The 20,022-nt window shown below is 39.8% G+C and overlaps 1 protein-coding gene across 1 annotated transcript in view; it reads left to right on the top strand.

Annotated features, from left to right (window-relative positions):
* The window catches only part of LOC136863280 (cation-independent mannose-6-phosphate receptor), a 645,945-nt gene that overhangs the window by 176,876 nt on the left and 449,047 nt on the right, over nt 1–20,022 (top strand). Inside the window, exons 12-14 of the mRNA XM_068225646.1 lie at nt 14,046–14,186; nt 17,407–17,583; nt 17,670–17,847. Of these exons, the coding sequence (XP_068081747.1) occupies nt 14,046–14,186; nt 17,407–17,583; nt 17,670–17,847 (496 nt within the window). The remainder of the gene's footprint in view (nt 1–14,045; nt 14,187–17,406; nt 17,584–17,669; nt 17,848–20,022) is intronic.

Here is a 20,022-nt window from a genome sequence, read left to right as displayed (position 1 = left end):
TTATTATCCTCAACCATCTCTAGCTGAACGGGTCAATCGCAATCTGAGGTCGGCCTTTATTGCCTATCATCACGATGATCATTCTAGGTGGGACACGTCCTTGCATCGGTTAGCTTTTGCTTTGAATTCGGCGGTTCATGAATCTCATAAGTTTACTCTAGCTTCCTTGATGTTCAAATTTGTTCCCAACTCGCCGCTCTCTAACCTTTGGTCTCTTAGTGATATTCTACCTGAGACAATAGATCCTGATAATATTAAAGATCTTTGGAAGAAGGCTAAAGCCAATCTTAAAGTTTCTCATGAAAAGATTAGGGAAAGATATGAGATATGATCGTGGACGGAGACCCACCCATTTGAAGGTAGGTGACCAGGTGATGGTCAAGAACTTTGTTCCCGCGGGCAAGCTTGCTCCCAGATTTCATGGGCCGTGCATAATTCTCGATTTTCTTACGCCGGTCACGTTGTTGCTAAGCAATCCAGCCACTGAGAGGATATTTAGGGTTCACCTGTCCCAGGTGAAACCTGTGTAATTTCCGCACTAACTTAGCTTGTTTTATTTCTTGTTACATTTTGGAAGAAATCTGGTTATATTTTAGTTTCACTTTAAGGCCTTCTGCCTCTTATAGTTTTACATTTGATTTGTATAAATATTGTGAAACCCTCCTTGAGGTTACTCTGCTGTCCTCTCCATTCGGCCATTACCACGCTCCCGTCTCCTGCTAAACCACACCAGTGGCTAATTAAAATAAAAGAAAAACCTCCATGCCGCTGGCCCCTCAGCCTCACCCCAAAGACTGTACCCGAAAATCATTATGGTCCAACAAATTCTCCCGCCGAGATATTCATGTTTCAGTGCTCCCGCAGCCGTGCGGCGCCGTACCGCCAATGAGGTGGGGTACGGGCCCGCTCCACTCCAGTGAGATCAACCAGTGTACGGCGAGCCGAAGCCCTCCTCCCGGCCAAGGCTGATGTGCGGCGCACCACCTGCTACTTGCCCGCGGTCGGTAAACATTCGCCGCGTGTGCGGCGTGCTTCATCACCACTATCCCTCTCATGGTGCGGGCGAGCGATATCTCAGGGTACTTGAGGGGTCCGAGCGGTCTCCTCTGGACACATCCAGCGGCGGCTGGTCTGGCCGTCAAACTTAATCAACATTGAATCAGCTACATGGACATTTCATATCAACAATTACTACATTTTTGGATTCAACTACAATATTTGGTGGACTTAGAAATTTTTTTGTTCCTTTCAAGAATTAAAAGTTTTCCTTCTGAATTCCACTACTACAAGCATAAAGACATTACATCAAAAATTACTACAAAGAATTTTGAAACTGGATCAAACCAATTTAAGAACATTTTTTTGAATCCCTCTGCAATTAATTTCTAAATCAACATCTTAGTTTGGACCTTGTTTTAAAACAAAATTTGGTGTTCTTCTGTGTTATCCCTTGGAGAGACTTTTGGGGGGGGAGGTCTGTACCGGGCGGTACACCTCCGCGCCGCTAATTCAAACATTGCGCCAGTTGAAACTCCTCTATTGGAGGAAGCTTGAACTTTAACTTCCACATTAATGCTAAGATTTCTCAGAAGATGTCTCTACTGTAAATTTTGAAGTGTTCTGAACTATGTCAATTTCGATTCGTGTTTGTCTGCTCCATAGCAAGAACTTTGAACATTCTCTAACAGATGTCTCTACCAAAACTGATAACGCTCTCTGGTGTAAAGGAATGAACTGTCCGGAAGAAATTTAACATTCATAAGTTTTGTTTTTGCTAAATTTTGTTCTGTGGTTTGAGAGTTGGCAATATAATCCTTTCTTTCCGCCTGTTTCGAAATTAGCCAGTACTCTGTAACTGTGTTCGGTAACCAATAAAATTTTGTGGGCGGGTTGTAATCATTCATGAAACGTCTCTAATCTTCCACGAGGGTATATAAACTGCTGATTTTCTGGTCTCATCGCCACTTCAGTAACAACTATCATTGTGTAAATTATGTAGCAGGGGGCGGGAAGCGCCTCTTTCTTCGGGCAGCGGTTCATCAATAAGGTAATGGCCGTTTAATAACTTCTTTTCTTGCTAGCTCAGCAGTTTAACTCTCGGGGCAGGTTCGATACTTTTTATCATGTAACCTATATTTAAATGTAAAAGACACTTGGTATAAATTCTTCCTCTTTAACTTCAAATTGGGATAGAGAGTGCCTAACCCTCTCGAGCTCCCATTCATTTTGTTTTGAGGTGACTACGTTTTTATAACAGTTTCTCTTCTACTCGTAATGTCATAACATTTTTCTATCGTGTCACCTCCGTAGTATGGGATTAGCCCTTGCTTAAGCGGCCTAGTGCCAAATAGGTTTTAAAGAAATGTATTAGGAGTGCAGTTTCGCCTCCTCTCAACTTGGTATTTTGGAGGCCATGTTATTGTCCTGTTTCTTTATTGAGTAGGCCTCAGTAGGTTGGGTATTTTTACCCCTGTTTTCATGTGCTTGGAGGTCAGCTTGAAGGTGGAGTTTGGTGTGGCCTTTGATAGGCTTGAACTTTGAGAGCGGGTTGCTCTTTCTTAAATCGGTTTCTGTGTGCCTCAAACAGGCTTTACTGAGTAATAGGGAGCGAGTGCTCCTGGGCATGATTGGGGTTTTCTGCCCCTTTGTTAAACCTTGTGTATAAATAAAGTTGGGCTCATTGCTCAGGGATTGTGTTTTGGAACTCGAAGCCCAATATACATTAATAAACTGTAATTGTACATTCTGATTTTGTTGCTATATAACCAAGTTCCTGTTGTTCTTGTTAGTTCTTGATCTTGAAAAAAAAAATATAACCATGTTGAATTTTAAATTAACTTTAATTTCGTAAGTTGAGACCTGTTCATCCCAGCACCTTCTTTCACCTCTAACTACCACGGAGAACTCCGTAACAATTATTATTATTATTATTATTATTATTATTATTATTATTATTATTATTATTATTATTATTATTATTATTATTATTATGTTTACCCTCCAGGGTCGGTTTGTCCCTCGGACTCAGCGAGGGATCCCACGTCTACCGCCTCAAGGGCAGTGTCCTGGAGCTTCAGACTTTGGGTCAGGGATACAACTGGGGAGAATGACCAATACCTCGCCCAGGTGGCCTCGCCTGCTATGCTGAACAGGGGCCTTGTGGAGGGATGGGAGGATTGGATGGGGCAGGCAAGGAAAAGGGAAGGAAGTGGCCATGGCCTTAAGTTGGGTACTATCCCGGCATTTGCCTGGAGGAGAAGTGGGAAACCACTGAAAACCACTTCTAGGATGGCTGAGGTGGGAATCGAACCCACCTCTACTCAGTTGACTTCCCGAGGCTGAGTGGACCCCGTTCCAGTCCTCGTACCACTTTTCAAATTTTTTGGAAGAACCGGGAATCGAACCTGGACCTCGGGGGGTGGCAGCTAATCACACTAACCACTACATTACAGAGGCGGACAATAATAATAATAATAATAATAATAATAATAATAATAAATAAAAATGAATTTTATAGCGGTCGTACCCATCGTTCACTGGTTAATTAACTTCCTCAGGAGATCCGTGCTGGTGTCCCACCCATGATCACGGGTTCGATTCCAACCAACAAAAGAAAACACTAAACCTGAAAGATGGCATTTCATTTTAGCAGATCTACCAATAAAAATAAAACTATATTGCTCCTATAACAGCAGCCCCGCACTCTCTTCCTACAAGGATTAGAAGTAGATGGGAGTGAAATACCCCACATTCCCTTATCTATGTCATTAAGTCTGAAGTATGAGGTGAGAAAGTATATACGATGAGTAACGCATGGCTGGTAGCAGTGGCGATCTGACGGACTGAAGCTTAGCACATCTATCCTCCACCGGTCCCCGCTCCTATCCGATATACAGCAGCAAGCCGCGTGTGGCAGTCTAGGGGTGAGGGGCGAGAGTCTGGGCTGCAATATCAGTCTCCGATGCCTTGCTCTCAGAAATATGTGCAATGTTTTTTCTCACTGATTTCAAGTTTTTTAAATGGAACAATGTTTCAGATGTTTACATTATAATGTGCTTTAGACTTCCATCATCAGTTGAGGTTTGGGCTTCAATGATAGCCTTGGTAGCCCTCAGTACATGCCACTGCAAGATAGTAAGATCCAAGCAGTAGAAATGAAATTTTGAAGAACATTGGTTAAAAAGACAAGAAGAGAGAGAATTCAAAATATTAAAATCAGAAAAGAGCTAAATATGGAACCGTTAGTACCGAACATACAGAAAGCAAGACTGAGATGGTTCGGACATGTAAAAAGAACGGGAAGGAATGGGTAGCAGAAAGGGAATTGGAAAGAGATGTTAAGGGAAACAGACCAGTTGGAAGACCAAGAAGAAGGTGGATGGATCAGATTTGGAAGGACAGTAGAGAAGCTGGATTGGATGTGGCAGAAGTAATGGAGCAGGAAAAGTGGAAGTATAGAAAGGAGTGGAGGAGCTTGTTAACCACACCCGGGCGACTGGAGTGGGACATTGATGAAGATGATGATGATGATGATGATGCTAAGTCCATCTCAACGCTGAGCCACGATCAAATAGGTTAACAGAATTTAATGTAAATCGGTACTTAGAGTCGGGAATAAGAAACTACAGTCTAGGCTATAAATATTTTTATTCACCCTGGATGAAATAGCAGTTTAGGGGAAGGCGCCTAAAATTTAATGTTTAATTACTTATGTTATTGGTCCAATCAAAAAGTACTACATAACAAACGTTATAGAGAATAATATACAATTTCCGACCATGTATGTTTTATTAAGTTTTACCGTACTGACTATGTTGGAAGAAAACTAAATGTGAAGGCCTACAATGTCGAAAGCTCATAAAATTGATCAACAATAACATAACATGACATTGACCATTGTTTGTTGTGATATTCTTTGTCTCTTATGCTGCCACTCATCTCTGATAGTTAGGATTACTGCTGCGTATTGAATATAACTGCCTGCCTGAATATTGGCAGGAAATAGACAGGGAGTTAGATAACTTTCTTCTTTAGCATGCCTTTACTCTTGTTCATAAATTTTCTGATAGTACTGGTATGTAACACACTGGTTCATTATAGTATTCCAGCAATTCGATCCCTACTCTGACGCGCTGATTTGAATGAACAGTATGCAAACTTAACAGAATACGGCAGAGGAGTGTTCACAGCTGTCTGTGGCCTGTTCATTCCACCTCTGGAACTTTGGACTGTTAGATGGACAGCATAGTACTGTTCGCTAAAAGTGAGGAAATGTGTGGTTTTTCATTTGATAGAGTATTTCATATGATAGCATTGCTTTTAAGCACAACATTCCTACTGATGACATTGTAATGACCTATGTTGATTTCATTTGAGGAAACCACTATGACGGTCTTGCTGAGGATGTAAAAAGGCTGGTGGAGAGTGAGTGTCTGCCATTATAATGAAAATTCCCCCACTTGATTGTGACTTATAATAGGCACGGGGGCCTACCATTACAATGAAAATTCCCCAACCCAGTCTTTACACGAGAAAAGACGTTTGATGATATCCCCATCGTGTTTTTGGGGTGACGGTAAGAGCTATGCAATTTAATATAATCTTACCCACAATGTCTACACTGCCTAACCTAGCATTCTGTATACAGTGTAGAACTCCATAGCGAAGCACTGGTACATCAGCTATTCTTTTCATATTTTTAAAATTTCATCATCATCCGCCAAACTAGTAGGCATATAGACCTGCACTATTGTGGTGAGCATTGGTTTGGTGTCTATCTTGAGAACAATAATCCCGTCACTATGCTGGTCATAGTAGCTTACCCGCTGCCCTATTTTCTTATTCAGTATTAAACCAACTCCTGCATTTCTCCTGTTTGATTTTATGTTCATAATTCTGTAGTCACCTGACCAAAAATCAACTCTTCCTGCCAACATATTTCACTTATACCAGCTACATCTATCTTTAGTGTACCCCTTTCCTTTTTCTGATTTTCTAACCTACCACAACGATAATTGCCCCCTCTTGTGTGGTCCTCGCGCAAGGATCCGAATGGGGGACTATTTTACCTATGGAATATTTTACCCAGGAGGAAGCCATCATCAGTACATCATTCATACAGAGAGAGCTGCTTGTCCTCAGGAGTTAGTTACAGCTGTAGTTTCCCATTGCTTTCAGCCATGTAGCAGTATCAACACAGCTAAGCTATGTTGAGTATTATTACAAGGCCATATCTGTCGATCATCTAGACTGCTGCCCTCCTTGCAACTATTGAACAGCTGCTGCCCTCCTTGCAATGAACCATTCGTTAGTCTGGTCTCTCAACAGATACCCATCCGATAAGGTTGCACATGCGGCTCGGCTATTGGCTTCATTGGGACACGCAAGCCTCTGCGCCGCGGCAAGGTCATATGGTCTCAGGGGAGTAATATATAAAAGATGTGCCTATTGAATGATGGTGGGAATTTCTCAATACCTCCCTGTGAGGACAGGCACCCACAGGACATCGGCAAGGGTTTCGTGCTCTCTGTGGCAGTGCCAACGGAGGGTGCTGTCCTGGGAGCTTCCCGGCATGGAACGAACAACGCACACATTCACAATCATTTTGATGGCCTTGATAGCCTCCCTACATTAAAATCAATATATAATTTGAAACTATATTTTGCGTTAGTACAATACCATGATGGATGTTGCATGCAAGTTTCATGTAGTTCCTATAAACCCTCTCCCTTCCTGCTCTCATATATCACGTCGTACATTTCATCTCATTAACTCCTCTGAAGAGGTTGACGTCAGGAAGGGCATCCGGTCATAAAAACCTCCCACAACAGATTCATCTCGCCTCATACCCGACCACGTAGAGAAACGGGCCAAGGGTTGGACAAACATAGTATTTGATACACAGTACAGCATTGTATCTGCACTTAAAATCCATTTTGCACTGAGAGGTTTACATATGCCTCAGCTTCTTTAATAACGGTATTTAATGCACTAGCTGAGGTATTTCACCTTCATTTTCAGTGATATTTGAACATATATTTCACTAAGTCTGTAATGTTGTTAGTGGAAATTTTTTGCTCTGTTGCTATGAATTGTTCTGCTTGATAAATGCTCCATCTGATATGTTGCTCTGAAGCTTGGATTGATTGGTCTTCAGACTCATTTGCCCCTGCAATGATTCCAGTGTGGGACCAGCAATTCGTTAATGTTGTAGCTGAAACTTCTCCCCATGCAACTTGGATGTAGAACAGGGCATTCTTTAATGACAAACTGATAACAGGATTGCCATCATCGATCTATTGAATGATTTTTCTCACTTGATGCCACCTATAATATGCTTTAAAACTTTTGTTCAAAGGCTGAAATTATCCAGTGTATTGATGAGGAAGCAATTCCCCCCTGATGGTGCTTAAATCAGTGGGAATTTTGTGACATGATACATTGTTGGTGATGAGAAACACTTTGTGATTATTCTCATGTCATTGTTGAAATCTTGTATTCATTTTGCTGAATTCAACAGTAGTCTTCTTCTGGTTCCTATCTGTTCCGGATGTTGGCAACCATCTTGGCTGTGCTCGTCCTGTCACTTGCGGCTCGAAAAGGCTCTGTAGATGTTTTAGAGGTCCACGTTCTGATGTTCTTAAGCCAGGATATTTTTCTTCGGCCAACGTTTCTTTTACCTGGAATTTTTCCTTGCAGGATGGTCTGAAGGAGATTGTAACTGCTGTTGTTCCACATGATGTGTCCCAGGTACTGGATCTTTCTTGCTTTCACGGTGGTCAGTACTTCTTTCTCTTTCTTCATTCTTCATAGAATCTCGACATTTGTGATATGCAATGTCCGCGGTATTCTTAACATTCTTCTATATAGCCACATCTCAAAAGCCTCCAAGCATTTACCCAATGATTCTGTCAGTCCCTGTTTCAACACCATAGAAGAGAGTGGAGAACACATAGCAGCGTAGAAGTCTGATCTTCATCGATATTTCTAACCTGTGATTCTTAAACAAATTGTTCATCTTATTGAAAACAGCACGGGCTTTTCCAGTTAGGGTCTTCACCTCATCAGAAAGATCCCATTGGACATTTATTGTGGTACCAAGATACGTGTATTTATGAACTTGTTCAATGTTGTTCTGGCCAATTTTAAGATGACATGCAAGAACCCTGTTTTTACTGATTATCATAGTTTTCATTCTTTGAGTGTTATCTAGACTATATTCAGAGCTCTTTTGTGTAAGTCTATCTACAAGGTACTGTAAACTATCCTCACTATGAGAAAGGATGACCGTGTCGTCGGCATATCGGATATTGTTGATATATTTGCCGTTTAAGAGCACTCCCATCTCCACTTCATCAAGAGCTTCCTTAAAGATGCGTTCTGAATACATGTTGAAAATCAGTGGGAATAATATACAACCCTGCCTTACACCTCGAAGAATGTCTATTACCTCCGTATTTTCTCTGTCCAGCCTCACAGAAGCCGACTGGTTCCAAAATAAGTTTACTATTATACACAGGTCCTTGTCAGCCAAACCAATGCTTTTTAAGATTTCAATGATCTTCTGGTGTTTTACTCTGTTGAAAGCCTTCTGGTAATCAATAAAACAGGTATAATTGTCGCAGTTCACATCTCTGCACCTTTGAAACAGCACCTGGATACAAAACAATGCTTAACACGTACCAAATGCATTTCTGAAACCAAATTGTGTAGGAGAAATTTGTTCACAGATCTTGTATATTCTTCGGTGAATGATACTCGGAAATCTCTTTAGTAAGTGACTCATGAGGCTGATGGTCCTGTACTCGCCACATGTTTTAGCTCCGGGCTTTTTGGGCAATGTAATAAATTCAGATTTAAGCCAATCGTGTGAAATGCAACCAGAGTCGTAGATGTCGTTGAATAATGCAGTCAACCATTTTAAATTATCTTCACAGAGAAGCTTCAGAATTTCGGAATTTACATTGTCGGGGCCAGGAGATTTACCATCTTTTATTCCATTTATCGCAGTTTGTACTTCTTCCATCAGAATTCTAGGTCCTGTTTCGCAGTTTACTTCAGGAGGTTCAGGACGATTGTCAGACTTGTTCTACGTATGTTTTCCATGTGTGATTAAGCTCCTCTTGTCAGATTATTTTCCCTTCACTATTCACCAACCTGTTCCCTGGTCTTGATTAGTATTTTCCAGCCACCTCTCTGACGTTTCAGTGAACATTGAAATGTCATGCTTCAGTTGTAATTTCTCTGTTTCATTGCACTGTTCCTGTATTTCTCCTTCCTTAGCTTCTCATGTCCGTTTCCTGATCTCCTTGTTGATATTCCTGTGTTCATCAGGGTTACTTTTCACTTTCCTCCTTCTGTTCATCATTGCAAGTATTTCTTCAGTCATCCATGACTTCTTTTTGGTCACATTAGGTTTCAAATGTTCATCTTTAACGGATTCCACTATAGAGTTCATTCTATCAATTTTCTCTTCAGTGTGGAAGTTAACTGGCAAACATAAGTTCATTATTGAGATGGACTCCTGCATTTTCTCTTATAGAAGGTTCTTTCAGTTTTTGGATATCATACATTTTGGCTCTTTTCTTTTGAATTCTTTTCATTCTGATTTTAAAGACGCCAACTAGGGGAACGTGGTCTGAGTTAATGTCAGCACCTGGATATGTTTTCATTGAAACACAGCTATTTCTATACCTTTGATTTATCGAGACATAATCAATCTGATTCTGGGTAATATTTTCATGTGAATCTCCTGGGAATTTCCAGGTAGAGAAACGTCTGTGTGGTAGTGTGAAGAATGTGTTAGTTATTACAAATTTCCATACTCCTGCAAATGCACTAAGTACTTTGCCTCTCTCTCATTTCTTTCACCAATTCCATAGGGGCCTATGTCACTGTCAGATTCTCTTCCAATCTTGGCATTAAAATCACCTATGATGAGAAGACTGAAATGTGAAATTTATTTAATGCTCAAACTTGAGTGTACATTTCTCTATTAATTAATATTTAAACAAAAATCACCTATGATAATAGTAAGATTTTTCTTTGATAGTTGTTGCAAAACACCTGTGATTTGGGAGTAAAATTCTGCAACTTCATCACTATGGTCTGTTGTTGGAGCATAGACCTGAATAATGTTCAGTTGTGAAGGTAGAGCACTTATGTGAAGCAACATTGCTCTCTCCGAAACAGGTACAAAATTGGTGACACATTCTGCGATTGTTTTCGATACTATAAATCTTACTCCAGACTGATACTGTCCATTAGATGTTCCCGAGTAGTAAACTCTGTGTTCATTAATGTTACAAGAACCTGAACCTGGCCATCGCATTTCACTTACTTCCATAATCTTAATGTCCATTCTTTCCATTTCTTGGATTGCATTGTTTATTTTACCAGCCTGAGCCATCGTCTTCACATTCCATGTGTTTATCTTTTTACTATTCTTCAATGATAACCTCGTCTTTGTTACAGCGTTGATCAAAACTGTCTCCCCCCCTTTCCACCCCCAACTTGAAACTCTGGAATATTTGTTTATGAACGCGACCATGATGTGTTACTAGAGAAATCCATTTGGATCTTGAATGCAGTAGTTTCTCGTTGCTTTCTGCATTCCCATGCCGTTCACCAACCGGTAGCTCATCCGCCTTTAGAGGCAATTTCTCACCCCTTGGACAAGAGAGTGCCCCAATCTTCCACCAGCTCTTCCACCCTCCAAAGAGGCTGTTGGTATGTGATGAAATTTATCTCCTTATCCCGGGAGATATTCGGTCCCTGCATTAATCAATCGCTAATGTATTTATCTATATACATGGAGGGCAAGTGTAGAATAATATTAGGTGAAGAACCTACGGACGTTGAGCAACGTTGTCCCCGCAATCAGAAGTGTAGACTCTATGTCTTAGGAACATTTAGAGCATTACGAAGCCGTACATAGTGTCTATCTTCTCCATGACAACCGTGATATTGGTGGCAAGTCAACAAAATGGCTGACGCTTAAGGCAAGAATGTAAACCTATATATCAAGTGTCTCTCTTTGAGGTGTTCTCTATGGATTGAATGCATGCTAAACAATATGGCTGATACTTAGGGCACAAACAGTAAGAAATATTAATGCCTAAAAAAGGTGATAAACGGATCAGAAACTCTCCAGATAACACTAACACACACTAACACTTAATGTAGTGTCAAAAATAATGCCTAGAAACCACAAATGGAGCATAATTCTAACATATAGATGGAGATAAGACGCACAGAAACTACACTTGATCTTATGTCATGGAAGTGGGTTATTGTTTATTGTTTATTTTTTATTGTTGCTCTACTAACAGTCAGCTAGTGAGTCAAAAATTTTGAAATTCCAAGGTTTTTTTCTTTTGCTAGGGGCTTTACGTCGCGCCGACACAGATAGATCTTATGGCGACGATGGGATAGGAAAGGCCTAGGAGTTGGAAGGAAGCGGCCGTGGCCTTAATTAAGGTACAGCCCTAGCATTTGCCTGGTGTGAAAATGGGAAACCACGGAAAACCATTTTCAAGGCTGCCGATAGTGGGATTCGAACCTACTATCTCCCGGATGAAAGCTCACAGCCACGCGCCTCTACGCGCACGGCCAACTCACCCGGTATTCCAAGTCTGAGCTGTCACCGTTCTTTTAACAATTCAATTGGCATTAATACAAAGTAGAACAGTTAGTCTCCCCTTCTTTATTATCAACACCTTACAGGAGCATTTGAGATTGTTTTATGAAGTTACATATGATAAAATAAAGCAGTTTCATCCATTTTGTGCTCATCCCTTGCATCATACAGTAATTCTTAATGACTGCAACTACAACTGTCACGTCAACTCCTGCCGTCTCGCTGTGCTTACCCTGCCTCATTAGCCCATGGTGATTTTTGAAATGAAATAGCCAAAGTGTGTGTCGCAGAGGGTCAAATTGCTGGTAATTTCATGATTGAAAAGATCTAAAGAGGTTAAATACCTCCCTGTTTGCAATTGGTAAAATTAAATTATTGTTTCTTCCTTCTGGGAACTTAATTTTTGATGATGTTAGTATTGTAACTAAATTATTTGGTTTTTCTCCAATTGTGTATTGTTACATTTGATACATTTAAAATAAATCACTTCTGTTATTCTTGTTACCATTGATGCTTTCATGGCCTCTAATTCTAGACATTTTACAGGCTTTTTGGGCTTATGCTGTGTCAAGAAAATAAGGTAAAATTCTTTACGTTTAGCTGAGAACAAAGAATTTCACCTTATTCTCTGTGAAACTTAAAGAATTTCATCTTATTTTCTTGACACGGCGTAAGTCCAAAATGCCTATATCATGTCTGTTATTCTTATTATTTATTTTCATCCTATTTTAGACTTTCTGAAACTTTGCATTGGTGAACCTATCAAAGGCTTTTTCTTTTCCTTGTCTCGTAGTGAAAGTAGATTCTGCTATTGTTCTACTTGTGAAATCAAACTGTCATCTTTAATTTGCACCGAGCGAGTTGGTCTTATTTTACGGGCCATATAGCTGTGTGCTTGTATTTGGGAGTTAGAGAGTTCGAGCCCCATCATTGACAGCCCTGAAGATGATTTTCCATGGGTTCTCACTTTCACACGAGTAAAATTGAGTGTCCTGGTATAAAAAATCTGTGTTATTGAATCAAAAATTTTCATCTTTACTAAGTAAATTCAGGGCTGTACCTTAACACGTTAATTACCAGCTCCTCAGTGGGTGATTTAAACCTTCAGTCCAGCCTTTTTAAATCCCCTCATCTCTATAGCGCACTATTTTACAAAATGTTACTGTACAAAAACTGGTCGCTGAGGATTTTGAGAATCGGCCTAATTTTTTATAGCCTATCAGTATTTCAGTATTCCCCTCATAATGAGTGCTGTCGTTAAAGTGCAAGGATGGCAATGTTTACGAACCGGGTACGTGCCATGGTTTTCAAAAAAATCGGTGAGCTGAATAGTGTCCTCTCTGTCCTGTACATTTTCAGATCTGGTTTTTGAATTATTCCGGTTACAAACATTAATCCTAAAAACTTTTTCATCTCATTTACATCAAACGATTTCCGCGTATGAAGAATAGAATAGGCCTATTTAGTGAATGGATGCGGTGCTGCACTAATAACTTGTTCTGCGTAAAGGTTTGTCTAATGGCATACATATTCAAGGAAATCGTCATTTACAAATAAATTGACGAAAGACACAATTTCGTTTCTATTTTTGATGTCAACTTTTTATCCTTCCTGGCCAGTGAACTTGATTTCAGGTGGGCAATAAGACGGATGCGTATCGGTTATTTGAATGTGCTGAATTTCACTTTGGCCAGAGTCTGGCATATCATCATTGGAATTGCTTTTGCTATCACTGAAATCAGGGATGAGTTCATCACCAGAATCATCATTCAGTAGTATGTCTTCAATTTCCTCACTTCGTATACTTTGTAACTTGTCATGTTATTGCGACACAATAACTTGCTTCACTACACACCCTCACAAGAATACCACGACTGGCTCAGGTCCGTGTTTACTCTAAGAAAAAAGAAAGGATTGGAATGTACCCTCTGTTCAGGTAATCAGGGTGAGGGACTGTTCATTTATATGCCATCTATGGTTTTCAACATGAACTAAGACTTCGTATGAATTTAGAGCTAAATTCGAAACAACATTTATATGGCGTGACCTTAAACGCCTTAACTCTGATACGGTCTCGCACATAGGCTGCTCTTAAACGCCTTAAAGAGTCTACGGGATTGAATGCGTTAATTAAGGTTACAGATGCTTCTCTCTGCCCGCCCCCTCCCCCATTCTTTCATTCCCAGAAACCTGAGTTAGTGTGACATCAAACAACTAGTAAAATGGAATTTATAATTTTTTCACATAATTTCTCTTCTTGTACTCTTTCCATTATATGGGGAACGAGGGGGGGGGGGGTTCCTCAGTAATTAACATGTGCCTTGTGCCAGTTCTTGAAATCAAATTACTTAAAATATAGTGTATGACTTGTAAGTAATGATTAATAAATGTTCTTTGTTTGTTCCAGAGTTTAGGTTATGGCAGTATTAAACCAGTAATTGTGGATGGAGGTGTGGCACTGAAATATTTGTCAGGTTCTATCTGTCCAGGAAAAGGCTTCCAACTGAGCTCAGCATTTTTCTTCACCTGTGATCCCATATCAGATATTGTAAGTTCAAGAGCTCTTTTTTTTAGCAGTAATAGAGGACTCTCTTGTATTAGGGAAGTACAATTAAAGTATACAGTATATGTTTCCAAGAACTATGGTATATTTTAATGTTTAATAAAATCATTCTGGTGAGGGTGGTAGCACTAAATAAAAAATGATAGTGTGTAGACCTTTTGAAAAATAAGAGGATAAACATAAGAATGGAAGAACCACAAAGGGCACAAAAATGAAAGGCTCCCTAAGGCCTTGCAAACCTAGTACTGTTGAAATGAGAAGGTCAACTAAGGGAGGTCGAATAGGTGAAACAAGGAGGCTAGTGCAAGTGGAGGCTCTGCCAGACTGAGCTTGGGGGCCCTGTGGTCGTCAACCCTCGCTCTCTAGTTGAGAGCCCTCAGGGTTACTCTTTACACTCACCTCTTGCGACAGGCATTGAATACCTTGAATGCTCCTGCTCGAAGGAAGAGAAGATCATTGTTTTTTCTTTCTTTTTTCCTGTTTTAAATAACCATTGCTTTAAAAGAATTGGTAGGCCCTACTTATTTGCTAATTTGTTTGTTATATCTTGATAATCTTTATTAATAATAAATCTGAATGTTGTTCTGTTGGTGTTTTTCTCTTTTTTTTTTTCTCATGTAAAAACTACTTGCTCTGATCTAGTTTAAATTTAGTAGTCTTCTAGATGGTACCTTTGTTTAACGTATAGGATACTTATTGTATTCTCTTAAGTGGGCAGTGTTTTCCCCAGAAATTTTCGTCAGCCAGGTGGCTGGAATGAGTAGCCAGGCGGGGAATACTACGTAAAAAAATAAATAAAAATGAATGGGATAAATGTCAATTTATTCCCATCACGGCATTATCAATATCAGACAGGTAAACATTAACTGCAAAATTGAACTATTTTAGTGTTATCACGAACAAGACATAACAGAGTAATTTGAACTTCTAGTGTTCTACTACTCATTCATAATCATGTAACACCAGGAACTATTCGGTTGCTGAGGAGTGCTGTACGGATTTGTGACATCATGCAGAATCGAATGCTCGCATATGATTCCACTGTAATACAGACACTGCTCGCGCACAACACTATATGATAGTAAAGCTAAACATTTAACCTCCAATGTAATACACACAATTATGCTGACAATAATGAAGATTTATCATTTAAATGAACTGCTTTACAGTATTTACATTTTAATTTTGAGCACCCAATGAGACACATGTATTAATATCATTTAACTTGCACATATCTAGGTTATGTTAACCGGATGGTTTGTAAAAATGGCAGAGCGGTGCACCCATTAAAAAGGTCCTAGAGAGAATACTGGGGGCCATGCAGTGAAAGAAAATATGAAGCTGGTCAGATGAATGTGCATGCCTGTCACCCTTTGAAGTAAAGATGCTGCTTAAATGGTTCATCCTATTATAAAAAGTTGCTAATGTGCATTTTTTCATAAAACTTAATGATTTGCCAGAAAACAGCGCTTCTTTTTCCCACATGTTGATGTTTTGAGCATTTGGCATAGGGCGCTCACACATTCAGCATGAACTCTGAACAAAAGTTAAGTAAAATACACAGACCAATTTTGTAAAAACATCTCGAGAACTGCCGAAAATGAACTACTCAGAAAGGAGTAGAATTTACTAACAATCAATACTACTGGTAGCCTACTCTATCTCCTCTAGTCAACCTTTTTCTCTTGCCTTTCTCCACACTTATTTTCATTCCATAGTTACCAATATAATCACTCGGTGTTCAAAGCCGTCGACCTTTTACTTCCTTTCCATCTGCTCCCTGCACTACGACGACTTCTGCAGACATCGCCTTCCGTGAGGATAGTGGCAAGTTATATAACATCTTTAGTCAACAATCGAGACCACCCTCATTCCCTGTCCCTGTATTTTTCTTTTGTCTCCTTCACAATTGCATCCATTATCATTATGAACTACAGTGGCGACAGCACACTTGCCTCTTTTAGTCTAGTTAAATTTTGAAATCATTCTGTCGTACCCACTGGGATCTGGACACTGCTGTAACAGATGTTGTACATTGCTTGTACTAAATGCTACAAAACCCAAATGTAAGGTGGTGGTGGTGGTGATTATTGTTTTAAGAGGAAGTACAACTAGGCAACCATCCTCTATATAACACTAATCAGAGAGAAAAAATGGAAGGGGTCCGACACTTCGAAAAATGAAGATATCGGCCAAAGGAAGAAAAGGGTCACGAAGGGCATGAAAATGAAAGACTCCCTAGCCCTCGCAAACCTAATAGTGTCGGGGTCGGAAAAGAACAAGAGTTGACCAAGGGAGGTCGGATAGGATAGATGAAAGTGAGGAGCCTGGCACAAGTAAGTGGAAGAAATGCCAGGTCTCAGCTGAGGGCCCCGTGGTCGCCAACCCACGCTCCATAGTTCAGAGCCCCTGGGGCTCCTTTCAGTCGCCTCTTACGACAGGTGGGTGTTATTCTACCGCCCCCACCCACAGGGGGACCAAATATAAGGGGCGATCAAAAAGTTTCAGTTCAATGGCCGTACAGTCCTGAATCGGGATGCCAATCGGGCAAAATTGCTGTGAGCATTGAGACACCCATCCCACAGACACACCAGGTTTAAGATCCCCGTGTCATAAAACACTGTGTCCTGCTGCATGAAGAAATGCGTAGATTCTCATCCGACAGGAAGCATCAACCCATCAAGGCCTTTTTGAGGTGACGGAAGGCATGATAATCGCATGGGGAGAAATCGGGACTATAGGGCAGGTGCTAGAGTGTCTCCCACCGCCTGCTTGTTGTTGTCCATAATGGATGAGGCTGGCCTCCCAGATTGACCGGCATCTTGTGTTGAAACGCAATCCGCACGGAACTTGGTGCACCATTCCACAACAGTGGTTTTCGACAGACTTGCTGCCCCATACACAGTCTTCATTCTCTGTTGGATGTCCATCGGTGTTTGTCCTTCAGCAGCCAAGAACAGAATAACAGGACGTCGGTCCTGTTTGGACACATTTGGTAATAACGTGACCGCATTTAACGCACACCGACTACCACACTAATCTCTTTGCCTACATAACCATCTCCGCTACAGTAGCACCCTCAAACGGAACCTTTTTGATCACGCCTTATAATACTGTATTTAACTGTCTTTTCTCTTGTGAACTTATTTATCAGTGAATATTAAACTATGGAATTAGTAAATGATCTGCTTTTCTAATATTACAGGGCACCCCAGAACTGCTGGATTTCACTGAAGATTGCCAGTATCAGTTCGTATGGAAAACCAGTGTTATTTGCTCAGATTATGTGAAGACTGTTCATTCTACTTCATACACCTTGTATAATGATGAGAGTCATGAATCGTTCAGTTTACAACCTTTGTGCAAAGACGAAGGGCATATGGTTAGTAAAATACTGAAATATAATACAAGAAATAAAATAATTTTAGTTTAATGTTCCTAGTAATTTGCAGATTCATTTTGCTGTAGGTTGAGGACTATGCACTGATGTGCAGTGCTGACACAATATTGTCTGTGACCCGGCATTATGGAAACGAGCAGATCTCGTATGGAAGATTACAGAAAGTCATCTTCAGCTATGCCGAGAATGTCACAAGACTGATGTTTTCTGGAGGAGACAGTTGTTTTGCTGATGGTGAAGATTCATGTAAGTAGGCAGGAAAGAAGGCTTGTTTTTCATTTTTAGTTGAGTTTCATGAAATCTGTTGCTGTGATTCATGTGATGAAGCTTGCGTGAAGCCGTTAACCTAGCAATACCAAGATAGTTGTGCTATGTATTACCAATGGGAAGCCCACTTAAAGAATTTGCTTTTTAGTTTGTTTTCTTTATTTTGAATCACATGTGAGGTATATGAATATTGTATTTTATTAATTAACGTGCAAAATTAAACTACTTCTACATTTTGTAATTTTAACTCCAAACTTAAGAAAACATAGGCATTATTATTCATTACATTCATAATGCAAACTGAAACAGATTTTAAAAATAAGCCAGGATTTGTCTCTGCACAGTCTTATCCTGAAATTTAAGAGTTCTTACACAAAGCACAAATTGCAGATTTTCTTCTGCATTTTCCACACACATGTTTGAAATGCCTTGCATATATGACTGTAGATTTCTCAAGTTATATTTCACTTGACTCAACCAAATCAACACATGACATTTACCACAAGTTCCTGGCTGTGTTGCAGGTCCAGGTACTTCTTCAGAACTCTTAGTTTCCTTCCAACTATACATTCCATGGCCAAAACAGCTTACTTCTGAAGACTGTATAAATTAAGGGCCCCTGATCTACATATATAAAATATCAAGGGAGCAATTATCTACTATAGAATCACTATTGTTGAAATATTGTGTTCAAACAGAAGGGAAAACAAAAACTCAATAAAAATGTGACATTCTAGTCAGTTCTTAGAATTACCAACGTGGGGTTCCTCATATCATGGGCCCACAAGCTATTAGGATTATTGAAATTTTAATTAAATTAGTACTATCTTAGTTTATAATACAGTACAACCTCTGTTAACCAGAATAGGGGGGGGGGGGGGGAAGGTGGTTTCAAATTATTATTAAAACATCATTTTTAGAGGTGAAGAAACATTTTTGAATGTTGTATCAAAGTAAATGAGGATAATGCATATACAGTGTTAACAAAGTAATTTAATAAACCCAAACTTCTGTAGTCCCTTCTTTCTCTATTACATGAACAATAAAAACACAACCTCATGCAAAATCTCACCATTATTCATAATAATTTTCTTCATCATTGTCATTTTTCTCATTCTAGTCGGTGGGTTAATTTTCAATTTTAATTTCTTATTTCACCTCATCTCGTACCATCAGGGGCCGATGATCTATGTTTTTTATCTACCTTTGTGTATTTTAAATTTGAATTAAATCAAAATCTGAATTTATTCTGCACTTCAAAAGCTTCAGATTGAGCTGCGTTGTTCCTCCTTGATGGGGTAGCTTTTGAAAGTACGTCTTCATAGTCCAAATGTTCAGCACCTCTATATCTATAATCACATTACTACAAAATACTAATAGCCTTAACTATCAGTTCTGCTATTTTGAATTTTCGAGTACGACTGAGAGCTGCCAGCAGCGTGAGTGCGGGACTGTTGCAGGGTAAAACCTCCATGGCGAGGAGCCTGGCTATAGCCAGCAGTAAGGTGCTAGGGCAAGCATCCATGAGCCAGCAGCGAAGTTGCTGCATAAACGTACTCTAAAGTAGAAACAGTTTCAGGAAAGACAATTCAGGAATCACTAAATCACCAGAGGAATGTATACAGGGTGGTTGGAAACAATGTGAACTGGGTTGGTGGGTTGGTCATACTGATGAATAATTTGAAAAAAATAATTTGATATCCTTCGCTGTTATTTTATCAGCTGCTGAAAATAGCCGATCAGTTTGCTTTGCAGGTGAATTCAAATGGACTTTGTGAGGTGGTGTTGCTTAAAGCGGATAATTACATTCCAGTCAGCTTGACGTGTGTTGCATGTAAGCTCTGGGAAAGCATTCTTTCTAATTATATCAAGCATTTGCAAAATTAATTACTGGTTTGATAGAAGACAGTTCGAGTTTAGGAAAACTTATTCCAGTGAGGGCTCAGCTTGTAGAATTCCAGCAAAATATAGCACATATTTTAGATTCAGAAGGTCAAGAGGGCTGCTGCACCACTATTGAAACTAACTAAAGCTTTTGATAGGATTGATCATGGGAAACTATGATGAAAATGAGGGATATTGGACTAGACAAAATAGTGATTGAATGGGTGACTAAATTTATACAAAAAAAGGTCTCAAAGTTTTATCTGATGC

Source organism: Anabrus simplex, chromosome 1 (genome assembly GCF_040414725.1).
Source record: "Anabrus simplex isolate iqAnaSimp1 chromosome 1, ASM4041472v1, whole genome shotgun sequence".
Classification (NCBI taxonomy): Eukaryota; Metazoa; Arthropoda; class Insecta; order Orthoptera; family Tettigoniidae; genus Anabrus; species Anabrus simplex.
This window is presented reverse-complemented; position numbering and strand designations above follow the sequence as displayed.